Here is a 19,409-nt window from a genome sequence, read left to right as displayed (position 1 = left end):
TCTCCTGCTGCCTCCCATCCAGGAATGTGCAACGAATGAGCATCCGTGGCCTAGCTAAAGTAGGCCACTCTCTGTTGCTGTAACAAATGCCTAATGTAGTTTTGAAGGCAAATTTAAATTTAGACGGTCACCTCTCAGGCGCCTATAAGTTCAGGGGCTACACACAACACTACAGATACATTGTGGTCGGAGCAGGAATGAGAAAGACAAGTAGACAATATGTGCAGACAAATTATGGGGCTGTCGTAACAACATAATCATGTGAAAATAATCCACTCCTCAAAAAGCAGCCATCAATCTCTTCCCAGGAGACGGCACAGCACAGTGATCTGACCACCCTCCCACTGGAACCTTTTTCTGGAGGCACTACCAACATGAACCTTTGGGGACACATTCAAACCACATCCAGAGACAGCAAGTACTTAGCAGAAGAAAAGCTAAGTTTTGATATACACAAAAGTATGGACAGAAAAATTCTGTTGAATGACACATGCCAGAGAAAGACAAGAGACACTACATGGTTCTTCTTATGGAAATCTATGGAAACAGACAAAATACCAGTCAGTCTATTGTAGAAGAATGCAGATGTGGTTGCTGGGGACCAGGGTGATAGTGGTGGCGAGGAGAAAAGATAAAGGATTAATAAAAACTCATAGATGATAAGGTGCTGCCTGGGCTCTGACTGTCTAAATAAACTCAACACGTCAAATAAACTCAACAAAGCTTTTACAATGTATACTATATCTCAAATATGAGCCACACAAGACGATCCAAACCACTGCTCTGACTTCAACAATGAAACTCCCTTTTCTTCAACATAGCAGTCGAAGCAGTCCTAAGAGTAAGAAATGCGCCTCAAACAATCCTCTAGTTTCTACCCTAAAACTAGAGTACTTTTATACTCAATGAACGGGTTTTTGCTGAGTCCCTCCACCAAGAGGTTCTCCCTACAAGCCTACTACCACACGGTGGTAGACTGAAGTATGTTCTGTATGGAGGAAGGTGAACCCTACCTAAGGCCAAATAAGCCTTTGCTTCCCATGACCACCAAGAGCCTCCCAGAATTCACAGAACTAACCTGACTGAGAGCCAGCTCTCCTCATTCTGTTCTGTGTATTCAACCTGACCAAAACAGGCTTCCGGTTGTCACAGTTACTGTGCGGTAGGCAAAGTAAAGCAGCTCCAATTAAGTCGATGGATATGTGAGAAAAAGCTCACATCTGACAGCTACCCAGCCAGTTTCCTGAATCAATACACCTTACTTCACTCAAGATGGGAGCAAACCTCCTGTTTTAGGAAGGCAACCATCTATTCACCTTGATTAAAAGAGCTTCGTATGTAATGAACTGACTCAGCTGACTCCGTGACTGACAAAGACTGGAAGTCCTAGAAGGGCTGCAGTGGTCACCTGCCCGAAGGGCTACTGTTCTAACCTCTGTTCTTACCCACAGAACAGAATTTCTTAAAGCACACAATACTTGTAGGCTGAAATTTTTTCAGAAAAAAAGTAATAGGGTATAGGAAGTAGCCAAAGGAAGAATTGTTTACTGCAAAAAAAAAAAAAAAAAAAAGCTCAAAGCTGCTATTTCTCCATCAAGTCCAATTCTAAACCCAGCAAAAGTTGATTACTTTCTCACAGATAGTAGGCTATCAACTCTCAGGTCCCTCGAACTGTCTCCCAGAGACAAAGAAAAAGTCTCACCTACAACACTGGCCACTATATGCACATCTAAGCATACAGTAAATGTTCTCTGTACATTTCAGACACAAACTGAGTGAAGAGTGAAAGACAACCGTTACATTCTTAGACAGAAAAAGCACCACTCACCAACTGCACAATCAGATTCCAACTAGCACCCTGGATAAAGTCAGGCATCCAGCACAAAGCTTCAGAGCACTACAGCCTTTCAGAGGCCACAGCCGCAGGAAGCCAGTCAGTCACAACCATTGAGATGAGATGAAATACAGCATCCAGTTCCTCGGGCATACTAGTCACTTTGAAGTCAGTGTGTATGCCTCACAGCTACCTGTGCTGGTTAGTTTTGCCTACTTGAACAACTAGAGGTCCCCGGGAAGAAAATGCTTCAGTGTAGGCAACCCCGTTTTCCGATTGGCCTAAGGACCTTTGTGATGGTTGTCGTGGGAGGCAGGTGGTGCTGGGAGTATAAGAAAGGCAGCAGAACTCGAGACCAGAAAGCAAGCCTACAGTAAGCAGCATGGTCCTGCCTTTGCCCCTGCCTGAGCTCCTACCAGGAGCCACTCCCCCAGCATCTGGAAGTGTAACCCAAAACCCCTTTCCCCCTAAATCCCTTTGATCACTGTTGTATCACAGAGACAGAAAGTGAGCCAGGGTGACGCCATAGTGAATGGTGCAGATACAAACTATTGCCATAGGTCATTTTGTAGGGGCTACTCCAGAGTGAAGTTGAGAATAACTCATCCTGCAGGCATTTTCCTAACACTTGTATGAATCCAGAGTTTTATGAACCATCAATGCGAAAAAGCTTCAAGCACCTCTGAACTACTAGGTGTCTGTTACTTTAATCTTGCGGAATATTCTTTACTTTGGGTTATTTAAAATGTGGCATTTAAAGTTGTTCTGTTCACGTTAGAACATTTAAAGACTGATAAAGAAGGAAACTAGAGTTTTGCTAAAACACCTTATCAGAACTAAATAAAAGCAGTTAAACCACAAAACGCATGGGGAACAAATGACCTATTGCTATGTAAGCCCAGGACAGGAAAACGCCCGTGACACTAGTGACAACAGCATTTCCAACAAAATGAACTATTCCTTTATTAATGGATTCAACTCTGACTAAACTACATGAATTACCAAGTTCATTCTCAGTTAAGTGGGGACTTCCCTAAAATTACATTTTATTTGCCATGGCCCTTGTCCGTGTCTGGCTACCAGCAAAGCTGCTCTACTCCCAGATGACAGTCAACAGAGGCAAGCATCACACTCACCTGTCTCTTCCATCAAGTACTTTCATTCAACAGACAGCCCTGCCCTGATGTCACACATGCTGCAAATGAAGTGCATCGCCTGGCCCAACCACTGCTCATTGTTTCTGTGCTAACAACACTCCCTCACTCAGAACTGCAGCTCCAACCCCTCTCGAGAGCTGTTCCTGGACATACTCTCTCCTAACTCCTATACATTCTCACAGTTTCATAGACCTGCAAGGGTCCCAACATGCTGAACACCCACATCTGCTATTCTAACATCATACTTAATGTGCATCAGACATTGGGCAGTGTGTTTCATTAACAGAAAAATCATCAATTACTTCTGAGGTTTACAGGAGCAAATAAAGATGCTGAATGAGGGGTTGGGGATTTAGCTCAGTGGTAGAGCGCTTGCCTAGGAAGGGCAAGGCCCTGGGTTCGGTCCCCAGCTCCGAAAAAAAGAACAAAAAAAAAAAAAAAAAAAAAAGATGCTGAATGACCAACAAAAGAGAAAGACTGGTTTGGCAATCTTCTGTGCTGTAGCCCAGCTTTATGTGGCCCTGTGTGCAGCTGGAAAGAAGCTTCAGTCACTACAAATAAAACAAAAACAAGAAACTGCACCTAATGAGACAACCAGCAGGGTCCCATCAGACTGTTAACAGGTGTGGGAGTGGCAAAGGGAGCTACCACAGGAAGCAGGAACTGAACCCAGAAGTACATACACAGTAGTCTATAGTTGAAGAGAAACACAGCTATTCTCATAATAGTTTTTGGAAGTTCCGGCATTTCTGGACCACTTCTTGACAATGTATGAGGGATACCTGATGCCTCTTAGAATCCTTCTTATAGGAGAACATCTTCGATGTTTCCTTAAGGTGTGTTTCTTCTCCCATAATTGCTCAGTTAGAAGTAACAACGTCTTCCTCCCAGAAGCCCAGATACCTTGCATTGTCAGGGGCAAGTGTATTCTGTGTGAGGGTTGTACTGCGTGCGGCTGCCTTGTGAGCTGAGGGAAGCTGTCTCGCAGGGCTGTGGAGAAAGGACAGCCTGGCCTGCCAATGCCATTGCAGAACACAAATGAATCCGTATACAGAAGCACAAACAGCAGGAAGGTTCTAGGGACCCAGCTGTGGTTGACAGCTGAAATTCTACAAAGTGCTCCATGTGGAGCTTGGGTGTTTAGGCATGGAGAAAATAAGCAACGTCGTTAGAGACACTGTGTCTTTTAGTTTAAAAACACCAAGCACAAGCTAGCTGTTGTGCTAGGGGTGTCCTACAATAACTAATTCTTAACAGAGATTGAATCACATTACTCTCCAAGCAAACGAAGCTCAGAGAGATTGAGCGGTTTGCCTGAGAACTTAGTTTATATCCGGTTTCCAACCTAGGTCTGCCAGATTCCTATGAGAATGGGGGAGTCTGAGGCCGGCTGAGTTACAGAGCAAAATCCTGTCTCCTAATGAAAGTACCTCACAGGGAGATGTCAGCAGAGCCTCTGCGCCTCCACCTACATGGAACCAAAGGCGCCAACCCAGCCCTACCTATCTAGCTCTTTAAATTTCCCTCCGTCTCTGCCTGTGCGCCAGAAACGCCGCTCACTGAGTGCACACAGGTTGTGGGCAAGGTACCTATGAGTCACACAGCCTCCTAGAAGGAAGAGTCCTCAAGGTCTGGACGATCTGCCTGGAGCTGCTGGAGCTTAGCCCCGCGTCCTGCATCCCTGGCTCACCTTGTTGCACACGGTTCACAGGACATCCAAAAGCGAAATCTCATAGGCCTGACACCAAAATCAATGGGATAAGGCTGCTCAATTTCACACCCAAAAAGGGAAAAATCAAGGACAGAAAATGTCGGAAGCAGGAGTGCCTGCCCCATGCAGAGCACATTACCAACCATAAAGCTTTGGAACTGCTGGAACCCTAGAAAGCCACCAGGTCCTCCAGTTCTAAAGTCAGACCGGGAGCTGGACGAAGGCTCGCAGGGCAGATGGTTATCAGCAAAGCCCTCTAAGTTTCTACGCCTAGGACACCAAGCAGTGACTGTGGCAGGCTGTTTGTTCTATAATCTGAGCAACAGAATGGCATGCACTGCAGCCACGACGGTCTCGGGTGTAGATGAGCAGAGCCTGCACATCACAGAATGCAGAGTGGAAAACAAGCCACTGGGCGCAGGAAGGAAGCTGCCGAGCTCAGAGAACCATGACCGGCCGCACTCCCTGACACCATCTGCCACAGGGCAGCGGGTGTGTGTGGCTGTGGCCTTCCGCACACACTCAGCTTTCCTCACTTGGAGACCTAGTGTCCTGGTGTTTCGAGGCTCCCGACACACAGTCCGTGACTGTGCTGACTGTGCACCGAGTCACCGAGCTGACCAGTGCCCTCGAGTGACAGTTCAGAGAGCATCTCCGGCCTTTATTTAACACAGATCTCAATTAACTCTCTAAAGCTTTTTGGGAAGCGAGACACATCTCCCCCAGGTCCCCAAAGCCAAGCACATGGTTTGGCAAAGAGTAGCTGCTCTCCCTTCCCAGGCTCCATGAGCAAAGACTAGGATTACCTCTCCCACACTGCTTAGGGAAAGCACAGCAGACATGTCAGAAAATTAACTCTGACCAACTTGAGAATTTCTCATGATACTCATTCTAAAGCTTGAAGCTCAAGTTTAAGTAAGTGTTCTCAAGAAGAAAATCACTTAAGTTCAAATTGGAGGTTTAGTCCCATTTAATTCTGGATCTGGAAGATTAAAGTTGTCCCAATTTACTGGAAAAACAAAAACCTTTCAAAAATGAACACAAGCCTGACACAGCAGTAGACAGCGTTCAAGGATTTTCTTTAATTTATGAAGCAAATATTACAAACACTGGATCTCTGATTTAGTCGTCCATGGGTATTCACATTTACTAAATTTATTTTATAATTACATATTTGACATTCTAGGAAACCATGTTTTTACCCATAATATCCATCCATATTGCTCAAGCTGACTTGATTAGAATGGTGAAACACAGAGAAAACTCCAGCCAACAGAAACATATTATATAACACCCTAATCTGTAAGGTAAAATTCATTTTTTAACAGCATACATAACTAGAACAGAACAAGATTCTTGAGCTTGGTAACGTCTATGCATTTCCAATGCTACACTCACACTTAATGAACCGGTACTGAGTGCATTTTCGGGAAGCCATCGCTCTGTGAGCACTGCCAGAGAAGACGAGACACGTCCGTGGGTGCCCGTGAGCGTCACAGAGCATAAGGAGGACTGCACTGCACCGCGCACGGCACTGCGGATCATGTTGGTTAAACCTGCACACAGAGAACAGAACTCCCAGAGTGAACTTACTAGAGTAAGCTGCTTTCACACCTTACAAGTCACGATTCGGCTCTAGCTCACCAGTTCTTTACCACACCCTTCACTGGGGCAAAGAGAGAAACCCAAGTCATTTTTCCAAGGTCACATAAAGAGAACACAGTAAAGAGAACTGAAACTCAGTGAGAACTGTGCAGAGCACCAAGGCTGAATGTGAGGACCTGAGCGCGCGGGCGGGCGGGCGGGCGGGCGGGCGGGCGCTGTCATCCTACTCCTAGCAGATTTACCATCCTCACAGAGCAGCTGTCCATTACCCTGGCATTTTCCAGCTCCATCCTTTGCTGTTTAAAAGTTGCTTTCTAACCTGTCATGCTTAACAACACCACCACCCTAAAGAGGCTCATGACCAGAGGGCAAATGTCTCCACGAAATTCATGAAACCCTCAGCAGTGAATATAAAACTATCGAGTTTCTTAAACTCAGGCTTTCATCAATGTTCAGAAGCATGCCCCTCCTCAGAATACACCCTGGTTTCAAAGTTCACAATTACTGAAGTTGGCAATTATTACTCGTTCATTCTAACCTATTTCACTTGGTATAATAATCTTCCGAGCCTGAAATGAGGAGACAATTCTTTCAAGTCTGTCGATGTTACCTAGCAAATGATGGTCACTAAACTCTGTAGCTTCATCCATCTCTTCTTCTCTTCTAAAAGATCTGAACACTTCTACACTTTCCGTATTTCCGTCTTAATGGTCATCAAACTATGGTCCCCACACTACCACATCACCCGGGAAATTGTCAGCAAAGCAAAGTGAGTCTGGCCCACCCCAGCAGGAACAAAACTGGAAGCTCTGGGGAGTCACAGCTCTGTGACTGTGTGTTAGTTACATAAAGTATACCGGTACTTTGCCTGCATGCAGGTCTGTGCATTACACGCACACCTGGTATCCATGGAAGCCAGAGCGTGTGAGATGTCCCGGGACCAGAGTTACAGGTGGTTGTAAGCTGGGAATGAAAATCTGGTCCTCTGAAAGAGCTGCCAGTACTCAGTAACAACTGAGATCGTCTTCTACCCTCCAGCAGTATGTTTTAACATACTTTTTAAGGTTTGAGTACTACTAGCGTGTGTACAAACTTCAGTTCTATCAATCTATTTGGTCATTCAAAGGTTTAATGAACACTAGCTGTGTGCCAAGAATCTCAGTTGTTTAACATGACAACATTTGAAACAGATTTCAGATCTTTTAACAGTCCCAGAAAACACATGCAGCCCCTTCATAACTGAGCCCAAAACCAAACTCATCACACCTATTAAATCCAAACCTGCTCCCCATCACAATCCACAAATTTTCTTTTTTTTTCTAGAAGCTAACAGCCCTAGTCACATTTACTTCTTTCTCTCCACATATGAATTCCAACAAAAACCCAAGGAATCTTATTCCAGGGTAATTTAGATCACCCTTGCTCCCCAGCCGATTCCACTGTGATTTAGAATTTTACACTATTTTATTATCGAAATCTAACTGATAACTTGCCCAGAGACAAATGGGAGAGCCATGCAAGGGCTCAGACCTACCCTCTCACCCAGGGATCTGTACTGTCCTCTTGGGGTTTATCAAAGCAATGGCCTCACTCAACTCTCCACTCAACTCTCCACTCAAGATCCCCAGTGGATTAAAAGAGCTACTGGGTTATTATTTTGGCACTTGGAACCAAAATAACTATTCCACTGATACACCCAGAATGCTTTCTCATGATCCACCACTGAGCCACCTATGCACTCTGGTGCAGTGTCTTAAAAGACCAAATATAGATATGATATACGATATGATATGATATGATATGATATGATATATGATACGATATGATAATTTCTGCCTGGATCCATGGGAACAAATGGCACACACATCATTAACATAAGGGCTAGTGCAAACTCATGAGACAGAATATAGTCCTTAAAATGCAAACAATATTCATTTTATTTGAGATTTTCCTATGACTCAGAACTGAATAGTTTAAGCATGATCTAGGTAACAGGCCCTCCCTCTCTAGCCAATATGGGCAGAGGAACTGATTTATCTCCCCAGAGTAGACAACTGTCAGAATATATGAAACTTTGGGGTTAAGGTGGTCATCAAAGACCTTGGATATCTTTCTCCATTGTCCTAATTTTTCGAGAGACAGTGTATCTCACTTAAGCAGAACTGAGCAATTGAGCTAGGCAAATATATCTTACACCAGTGGGATCTGCCCTTTCCCATCAGCATTAGTCATGCACGCTACCTGGCTTTCCACTGAGTGATCTCTGCAGCCTCCAAGAAGCCACTTTCAAGACATTACGCACCAGACACAAAGGATGATGCCCAATGAGGCAGGACACTGGTATGATGGATGAATTGTAGGGGGCGGGGACCACCAGCAAACTCAAGAGTTTAAAGGGCAGAGCCCCAGAGAGTGGAAGCACACTGAGTTTACAGACCAGAGTCCTGGAGATGACAGAATACAGGAGACCAGTGTGGGCTCACTTTTGCTCTCAGCCAGGCACTGACAGGGCATGTGTTAGGAAAGAGACTGAAATTCCTTGAAAGAATGAGAGAGAGCAATGAATGTCAAGTGCTCACAAGGGCCCCAGAAGGGATCTGATGGTTCTCACAACACAGAGTTGAAACCATAGAGGCTATAAAATTACAGTCGCTCAAGGGCTGCCTAACGCATCTTAAAACAACCAGAAAAACAAAACAAACAAAACCAAAATTGTCTAACAATTTTATTGCATCCCAGAATAAGACATGAGAAGCTTTCCAGGAATGCGAAAGCATCTCCATACCTAATCACTGAGGACTGATCATGAAGGATGCTAGCTCCCCAACTGCCCTTTCTGTGTGCCCTCGGAAAGGTTGCAGTGACGTGAGTTGTCACGGCAGTCACTTGCTCTTCTGAGCCATCCCCTCCATGCCTGAAACTAACCACCTTTTGGTCATGAAGCAAACACCTTCAATGCACGGCAGGTTCCGCTTGCTAGTGTTCTGCATACGTGTCCACCAAGGATCTCCGTCTGCAGCTTCACTGCGCTCTGGATTGTCTAGTGCAGCATCAAGAGCAACGCCACTCAAAGAAACTGTTCGCTGGACCAGCGCTGCTAAGTTCTCTGGCACAGTTGAGAAATAGTCTAAGTTTGGTAGAATCAAGTAGGAATTCATCTGATACCGGGTGCTCTTGGATAGGATAATGTTCATTACTAATTAAGTCCTGTTGCTCATTATTGCTTTGTTGGAGTTTTCTGATACAGTTCTGGTAGGTTACATGTCCAGGAATCTACCCTTTTCTTCCTGGTTTCCAACTTCCTAAAGTACAACTACTCATAGGGGTTCCCATGATCCACTGTGTTCTCTGGTATAAGCTGAATACTCATATATGCTTTTATTTGGGTCTCCTATTTCTCTTTGATGGCTCAGGTAAAAGTTTATTCTATTTACCTTCTTAGAAATTAAAAGTGGGCAGCCAGTGGAGGTGCATGCCTCTAATCCAAGCACTCACAGGGCAGGAGGATATCCGAGTTCAAGGTTAGACTGGTCTGCAGGACATTCAGAGCTACATAGAGAAATTCTGTAAACAAACGAATAAAAGTATGTGAACCCCATACTGGTCTCTACTGCATTTCTTTTTGCTCTACTCTAGTCGATCCTCTATCCAGTTGGTAGGAGGGTGTGCCTGCTGTCACTTTCCTGGTTGCCTTTGTCACCCCCACTGTCTCAGAGATCATGCTTATTTTACCCTGTACAGTTCTAATTCTGGTGCACAGGCTGATGCTGCCAAGAAGGCATTTTAAATATAAAAGCACAAACAACACATCTGTGTAATAACAGAAAGGGCATGAAGGGACTGGGGGCAAATAACTCACTGGTACTGCGCAGCCTTAACGTGCAAAGTTGCAGACACTAAGTGACTTAAAGATAAGCAAGGCTTGCCCACAGCCAATTTTGCAGGGACATTTTCTTAATTGAGGTTCCCTCTTCCAAAGTGACTCTAGCTTGTGTCTAACTGACATAAAACTGGCCAGCATAGAGGCTCGCTATGTAACCTTTGTTGGCCTGGGACTCGTTAGGCCAGGCTGATCCTGAACTCAAAGATACCTCCCTCTGCCTCTCTACCTCTTTTCTGCCTCCACCTCTGCCTCTGCTCCCCCAACACCCCCTGCCCTTCAGCCCCAAAGAAGTTTCTAACTTGACAGAATCTAAAGATTTCTAGTGTCTCACTATTATTAGCACAACAAGGAGATATCTAGATATATAGATTGGTTTTTTTTAAATGATGGCTCTAATCCACAAACAAGATGAAATAGCCTTTTTTTCCAGCTCAAATGAGGTGATCCTCAGCTCATTTTCAACCTCGTACTCAGAAAACACCTGGGATGAGCATTGGTGTTTTACACCTAAAGGCTCTATTATTCCTTTCAATCAAGATGTAACCACCATCTCATCTAAGATTGAGGGGTTCACACCTCTAGACTCCCTGAAAACAAATGGTGCTAGGCACCCCACTAAGAGGATGGCCAGGGCAGGCAGGAAAAACAAGTCTTCAGCTGCCAGGGTAACTTGGGACCAGTGCTCCAAGAATCCCTGACCACGACTCATGGACACTTGATGGCTGGCTGTGTCGTAGGCCAGAGTCAAAGCACACCACCGTCACGTCACATAAAGCTGACAAATCAGCAACTTCTACAGATGTCAAATATTTTCAAACAGAATCACCTCTCCTGGGCTATTAAACAATTTAGCAGCAGCTGAATACATTGTTAATGAAAGGAGAGCCGACTGAAGGCTTCCTGAACATTCTCTCAGGAAGGCAATGTGACCATTTATCTACACTGGCACTGGCGCTCTGAAAGGAGTACGCAGCACCTGATATCCTGCTACCATGACTCTTCAAAACATCAGCAGGTTGCGCAAGACTTCCGAAGACCTCAGCTAGAAATGAGAGTAACTACGTCTAGCTGACTGCATTTTTCTAGAACCTTTCTTTAATACACTCCTATGAGCTTTCTACAAAAATGTTGCATAAGCTCCTCACCAGCTCTTTACTCATCTAATTTTCCTCTTGGCATTATTTCAAGGCAGCTGATACAATCTAATTTTTTTTCAAAATAATTCCTAAGCAAAAATTGTTAAAAAGAACATTACCATTTAACTGAACCAATACTGATTTCTAGAGTTTATTTGATAATATCTAAGAATAATTCTACTGTTTTTAGAGTATATGCAAATACAATACTAAAGTATGGTCCTTCTTGAGGGTGAACTGGTAAATTATTAGCCTATGATGGTCTATGCAAAGACGTCTATGTGGGCTTTTAAAGATTTGGTGAAATTTAAAACTAAACGTCCACTCGTCAGCCGTTCGTGCCTAATATTTGCCACTATGAGCTGGAGATCAGGCAGCACCTGACAAACTCATCATAACGGAAGTGCCTCTGGGACAGCGTCTCTACCCTGAGAATGTCGTACGCTACAAAATAAATCCAAATGGCGCTTAGAGTTTCCTAGATCCTCGAGCTCCTTAACAGCAGCAGGTGAAACTCAGGAACTGCAGCAGTCATCAGTTCAATGCTCGGGAACTTAGAGAATCCTGCCAACCCATGCCTCAAATGATCATGAAGAGAAAAGGGCAGAGCTCTAAGGGCAAAGCTCTCAACTGATAGAGCCCCGAGCCTCCTTCCCCACTGTACTGACTATCCCCAGATCTCTGTGAGTCAGAAGTAAAACTATCCATCCCTTACTATTCCCAAATGACGGTCCACCCCACTCAAGGTGCCATGCTTTATTTCAAACATCTTTCTAGTAACCACTTCGCCCTAATTGGCAAGGCAAAGCCAGGTCTCTAACGCACACAGCCTGTTTCATTCCGTCTGGATTACAAAAGCATGCGACGAAACAAACTGCATCGGAATGTACAAATTAACAGCTCACGAGTATGGACGGGGAGGGTAGTGAAATTACACTGTAATTTGGAGCAAACTCCACAGGGAAGCCAGGGAAGAAATCACTAGTGTCCTTATAAACCACACAAGATTCCCAAATGAGCAAATACACAGGCAGAGGCCAGGCTTCTCCATAATTCAGCCAAGCTGCTAACTATGGATATGAGGAAGCCAGTTTCTTTAACGATTATGCACATATGTATGAGAGCAGGAATACCAACAAGGCAGTTTAACAATCAAAACCTACAGTTACACTGTCTAAATATGAAACTCCTCTTCGCCTTCCCACTGACAACGCACCAACAAGCCCACAATTAAATCAGTTTCAAACTTTTTTTAATCTTTTGAGAAGCTAAACACAGGAGACTAAATTAGAAACAAAGCTTTGTTATGCAGTACAGAGAGGACGGTTAATGAGCTAAAAGTTATATGAAAAGGAACAAGAAAGATGTTAAGAAATGAGAATCTCACTACCAAAATAGAAAATGCTTTAGATAAAAGCACTCCCCTCTCTCCTCTCTCCCCACCCCCCCCGCACGCGCTCGCGCTCTCTCTCTCTCTCTCTCTCTCTCGCGCTCTCTCTCTCTCTCTCTCTCTCTCTCTCTCTCTCTCTCTCTCTCTCTCTCTCTCTCTCTCTCTCTCTCTCTTCCCAAATCAGCTAACCTGTGACCCTCCAGCATGCCTCTCTGATTCTCCCTGGAAATCTAGAGACAAATTACAAGTGACCTCAAAGAAAAGAGCCTGGGCAGAGCAGAACCGGGAGGTAATGTGCTGGCACCGCATGCTCTCTCTGTCTACTTCCTGAGGTGTTTCCGATGCTCTGGTCTCCCACACCGTGCCTCTCACAGCACACTGTGGAGATGAGGAGGCCTGAGTCCAACACCTCACACCAACCTCTAGTCTTCATTCTATCATCTATTTACTCTTGAGCGTGAGCCGCTGTTTCCTTATCTGTAAAATGGGTATATAAAATTAACATCCTAAGGGTCATAAAAGAGCTCCAGCAATCTTAGACAATTCAGACTTTAAAACCTTCTGAAAGTAGATGGAACTGTTCACACCCTGCCTTTATCTTTATCTACAAACAGTTCTCGTACATGCCCAAGTTTTCTTCTTTTCACAGTTTGATCATGTACTGTTTTCATTTTTCTCCAAACAGAAATTCTCAATTTCTACCAAACCTTTGGTCTTAAGGTCTTTTCCTTTCTTCTATCTAATATTCAGTGTGGGGGGACTCAAAAAAGTTAACACAAGCTTTGATGAAAGTTCAGACTGTAAACAAACAGATCTATTTTAGAATCATAAGAGTCAACAAGCACCCTGGACTTCTGAATATGAAATTTTATAGTAGTAAAAATCAAATTTTAGTTATTTATACATTAATGCCTTAAGGTTAAGGTTTCTTTTTCACTCACTATCCCTTCTTCAGATAGAAAACTTTAATTTCAAAATGGTTAACAAAAATTCACAAAGTTAACCAGATCAAGAAATACTTTCAGTAAGTACAGCTATGTGGAATCAAGGCCACAGGAGCACAGAAAGGAACAAAAATCCTGTGGAGTTCAGTATCACCCGATCTATCATCAATGACCTACTCACATTCCTGTCCACGCAGAGGAGCCCCCCTAAGCCTGCTCATCCTGATACCTCACCAGTCCCGAGTACACACAGCACAGAGATGCAAGCACTTATGTCAGGCTGCTGTTCTTCCTGTCTATTACGTAAGAGACCAACCACCTCCAAACCAAGCAGTTCTCACATCTGTGCGTTCTCTCAACTTCTTTGATAAACAAGTGTAAACTGGAGTCAAGCCCCCTACATGCCTATTTGTCTTTAAAGTAGTTACCGATTCCTGAGGTGACTAAATGGTAGGATGTTCCCACCCCTATCTCTATCTGCACCTACATCCTGAAAATGAACCTTTTTATTAAAAGGGGAGGGCTCTTTGTAGATGTAACTAAGAATTCCTCAATAAAAATGATCCCTAATGTGGGAGAGCTCTAACTCCAATGTCACAGGTCCTTAGGAAACAGAAAACAGACACACAGCAGACATAAGGTCAGTAACAGAATGACTACAAGCCAAGGAACATCAGAGAGTAGCAAAACCAGATGGATGATCTGTTTCTGCGGTTCTGCTGGTACCCTGAGTTAGGCTTCAGTCTCCAGAACTGAGAAAAGAAACACTGTTTAAAGCGAAGTGTGAAGGCAACACTCTAACAGTAATACAGTTAAGATGGCACCGATTATAAAACACCGACAGTAATCCTTAAAGAACAAGAAAACTCAGAAGGGCACTTGCCTACACGCGTGTGTGAGGCCCTGGTTCCACCCCGCCCCCCCCCAGCACCCTAAATAAGTCCTTGCCAGGCAAGCATGATGACTTGCTCGATCGGGTTTATTAAAAAAAATAAGAAGCCACACACAAAGGGGGTACAACCTTTTAAGCCCAGCACTGTGGAGACAGAGACAGGAGGATTTCTGAATTGGTAAGTTTCAAGTCTCAGTCCAAAAAAAAAAAAAAAAAAAAAAAAACCAAGCTAGATGACTCCTGAGGAACACCACCCACAACTTTCCACTGCCTCAGAACGTCCTACTACCACAGGCACAGAAAGGAAGAGAATGAAACTAACTTTTAAAGGGTGGAATTTCACTATTACTTTAAGATTTAAGAGATGTTTTAACTGCATTTCAATTGGTCAACTAACAATTAGTACAATAATCATTAATGTTTTTAATAGACTCCGCTGAGCCCCTTCCTGACTGTAATAGACACACCTCAATATAAAAGACTTACACAGCCTTCTAAGTAAAAAATTTGCATCCTTAGAATTACCCCATACACAACCCCCCACCCTTGACTTTGCCTCTTCAAATCTAACGACTACAAAAAGAATGCACTGTTCTAGTCAACTCTCAAGGGCTTGTCCTAATCACTCTCAGAGCATTTACTAAAATGAACTTAGAATTATAAAATTTTTCTATGTCCTTTTGACATGTATGTATATCTCCTCTTGCGACTTCCAAGTATCTCTCTCAATAGCCTGAAAACCACGTGTTCAAGTGTAATTAAATTACTACGCCTACCTCCCGGACTCTGCCTTGGTTCAGCCCCAGCCCATACGCAGCGGTGGCACACTTTGTGGTTCACTTCATCTCTGCAGGTCTACAGAACCTTTGCTTTGTCAACTGTCCCCACACTCCTGACCTGTTCCTTTAGAGAAGAACTGTGCGGTCTGTGCTTGCGCTCAGCATGTTATACATACGGTCTGTCCTTACAGTGCATCACTAACAGCAGAACACTCTACACTGTCCAGCTTTGCTTACCTTTGACAGATTGAATTAAAAAGAGAAACTAAACAAATCTAATCAGTAAGGTGAGCTGACGTATAGAGAAGGTTGCTGAAGAAACTTGTTTTTTAAACAATTAAATTGAGGACTTTAAGTTCCAGAAGAAGTCATAATTCAGGGAGTGTGTGGGATGGTCAAAGTCCTGGGCAAGCACCATGTGCCAGTCCTAAGTTTACAAATGATGGCTCTACAGTCCAAAAAGACAAAGTAACTTACCCCAGATGGTTCAAGGAGGAATCTGACTGGAAGGGGCTAACTCAGCTGACTCCTTTCCTGACTCCAACATGAAAACATTCTTCCTGTGGCACTCATTGGTAAAGCAACACTTACCATTAATCATTTAAATCAAAGTCAGAGATTAGTATACATGACCCTACTAAACCAGACGTGTTTTTATAATTCCTCTGTACCCCAATAGCTTAGCAAATTGGATTTGGTGCAAGTGCACATGAAATTTCATTTCCTCGGGGAGCGAGTTCAGCAATCTTAAGCAAATCTATGAAGCGCCCAGTGGAGAGAATCTGCTATCACGCACAAAGACAACAAAGCCCCATGCAAAATCCAAAGGAGAGCCAAATAATTTAATCTTAAAATAACCAAAAAGAAAAAATAAATAAATAAATTGTTGGGGGGGAAACAGAAAACACCCAAACCCTTTTCTGCACTTACCAGCAAAGCATTTGGAACAGAGATTCATAGTCTTGCTGGACCTGGGGCAAAAAAAAAAAGAAAAAAAGAAAAAAGAAAAGAAAGAAAAGAAAGAAAGAAGAGCTAAAAATTCTGTATCACTCTAATCAAAACAAAAAAGTAAATGCAAGCAAAGAACCTGCTGGCCGGACGACTGCTCTAATAAACTAAGGACAAGTCTGGCCGGCTGTCTACCCCACCCCAACAAAACGAAAGCAAACGGAACTAAAGTAAAGTGCATGGGTTTATTTTCACCTTTGCATGAGCCAATGTTTTGTTTTGTTTTGTTTTGTTTTGTTTTGTTTTGTTTTGTTTTGTTTTGTTTGCTGAGGTAAGCGCTGGGGAGCAGGAGGACTAGGGGTGCTGCAGTGGCCCAGGAGCCACTGTCTGTCTCACAGGAGGGCCCAGGGACTCTGTGAAGAGTAGAGGGGCTGCCCCGGGCTTCCGCTTTTCCTGTCACTGTGACAGCTGTTGTCTCCGCCTTCCTCTCACTGCAGCTGTGTTTCGTGTCCTGGTCAGATCATGACCTTGGTGTAAAATCCTTCCTTCAGCTGCTCTCAATCACACTATTTCCTCATTACTTCCGTCTGTTGCTAACAGCTGTAGATCACTGACGAGGATGGGCGTGTAACATACATTACCTTTCTAATCACTCCAGGCTCCCTAAGACAGGCATTACCATATCACTTATTTCACTTTTAAAAAAATTCACATTTGTGTCTTTGTAATCAGGAAACCCTCTACAATGGGGCTACAGATGATGAATTTATTAAGGAAATGTTGCCCCATCTCCTCCAAGGTATTCTAAAACTGAGGGTCCCGAGTAGCCCAGCTCATGCTCTCATCCCCATTTGACCTGTGAACAGCTTTCCCAGGATCCACAGTTCGACAACTGCCCGTCTGAGCACACTCTAAAGCCATCCTCCTCCTTCACAGCACAGCCTCTGGCAGCATCCAGTGAGGGCTACAGCCCCACCACGTATCAGCCAGGTCAAACTCTCTGCGCTCGACTCACCACGTTCCAAGCCAGCGTATCCTTAGAGCTCCTCTCACAGCCTCTCACAGCGTCCTGCTCTCCAGTGGGCAAGCTGGTATATTTGCAGCTTCCTCCTAGGCAACTTTCCTCCCAACATCTAAGCCTCTGGCCAGAGGTGCCCCAACAAACAAGACAAACCAACTTTCTTCTGTCCTTTTTACTAAATTTTATAATTTAGGCCTCAGATCTGAGTGTGGTGAAACACACCAATCATCTCACCACTTATGAAAAGGAAGGTGACGTAGGGGGATGGCAATTTTGATGATAATGTGCTACATAGCAAGACTCTGTCCTATCACAACAACAACCACAACTTAAAAAGAAGAGGAAGGGGGGCCTCCCACAGGAAGTTCTCTTACTATCTATGCCAAAGATTAGAAAACAGCAAACAAAAGATCCTCACCTAACTCCAAAGTCTCATCTCTTCAGCATGAAAAATAAGGACTTCTGCTCTCCACAAAGGTGGAAGAATACACACCAATACCAGCCCAGCACATCACAGCTCAAAAGAATGATCCCACAACTAGAGATCTGGTCTGTGGAGGTCAAGTCTGCTGTCTGATAAAGTACAGCAAACGCTGGCCTCCGCCTCCACAGGACCACCCTACCAGCCATCCCTGTTAGCTGAGACTGAGGCAACTTCTCCCCAGAAGGCAGGTCTCCGCCTGGGGTTTGTTCTCTCTCCTTCACGCAGTATCCAAAGAGCCAGCTGCCACAGGTCTATGGCAGACATGGAAGTCTGCATGGAAGTCAGCACCCAGCTCCATGTGCACCAGTTTTAGAATCTTGCTTCACAGAGCTCAAACAGGGAAGGGGTGGACAAAGTGGCACTGCTGCCCTCAGTCTCCTTCATCTCTCTTCAGATAGCTCATTCAATGTGCCCAGAGCCCGCGCTGACCCCCCGAGTTGGCTGACCCTCTTGGCCACCTTTAAAAACAGCAACACTTCTTCCAGCTGCTCACATCCTAATCTCAGGTGGCAGCTCTAATGCCCTCTTCCCTGCTGCTCCCTGGGTGACAGTTGGCAAGACCAGCTCCACTTGCAACTGTACTTTACTTGTTTCAAAGCGCTGTCCCTCAAGCGCTCTGGCCACCACTAATTCTTGCCACTGTAGGTGACTTGTCATTGCCTCCTGCCTCCTTACAATGATTTTCCAGCCAGCAACTGGGGCCATCTTTTTAAAACAAGTAGGTTATGCTAATTTTCTTAATGTCACTCAACCATCTGCCACAGCCATTGGTATAAGCTCTTTCTGACAGCTGCAGTCCTTGGTGGTCTGGCTCTGCCTACCTCCTTACCTGCTATTTTCACTTCCACTCACCATGCTATAACCACACTGGGGTTCTGGTCCCAGAATGCACTTTTCCCAAGCTGTTCCCTGTGTCACTGTGAAGTGGTCAGTCACTCAGATCCTTTCTAGTTCAGACCTCTCAGTAGTTTTACAGTAACTACTTCAGTTTCATTTCTTTTCTCTCACAACTTATCAAAGTGTACCTCAGCATATGTCTTTTTGCCTTTGTTTGTTTGTTCTGAAGCCCAGGCTGGCCTCAAACGTGCCATATAACTAAGGTAACCTTAAAGTCCTGATCACCCTTCTAACTTCCCAATGCTCTCATGAGAGCCTTAATGGCCCGCATCTGATTGTTGCTGATCTTCTACCATTAGGATGCTAACTGCCATAAAAGTAGCAATTCTCCTGGTCACTTTGTTTGTTTTGTATTTTATTCATTTCACAAGTATGTATGCCACACACACCATGGAATGAGTCTGGAGGTCAGAAAACAATTTACAGGAGGAAATTTGTAACGAGACAGAGGTTTAAAGCCATGTTAGTTAACATTGTTACTGTTTTGATAAAATTATGTAAAGTTCTTCACTGGTTTTATAAATATAGTTTCTTATACAAAATTGTTGAGGGGAGCAAATATGTAAGTAAAAGTTAAAGACAGCTTCTAATTCTACCTTACATGTCATTCTGCTAACACTGAATACAACTGCTTCTTTGGGGGCGGGAGGGACATTTAGTGCATTTAACACTAAGTCATGTGATATGTTCATACTATGTGTCCACACTTTCAAATATAACATACCTCA

The 19,409-nt window shown here is 44.1% G+C and overlaps 1 protein-coding gene across 1 annotated transcript in view; it reads right to left on the bottom strand.

Moving 5' to 3' along the window:
* Positions 1-19,409, bottom strand: part of Zfand3 (zinc finger AN1-type containing 3) — a 195,085-nt gene that overhangs the window by 122,229 nt on the left and 53,447 nt on the right. Inside the window, 1 exon segment of the mRNA NM_001012175.1 lies at positions 16,262-16,302. Coding sequence (NP_001012175.1) covers positions 16,262-16,302 — 41 coding nt within the window.

Source organism: Rattus norvegicus, chromosome 20 (assembly GCF_021556685.1).
Source record: "Rattus norvegicus strain SHRSP/BbbUtx chromosome 20, alternate assembly SHRSP_T2T, whole genome shotgun sequence".
Classification (NCBI taxonomy): Eukaryota; Metazoa; Chordata; class Mammalia; order Rodentia; family Muridae; genus Rattus; species Rattus norvegicus.
The sequence above is the reverse complement of the archived record's forward strand: the minus strand, read 5'-3'. Positions and strand labels throughout refer to the sequence as shown.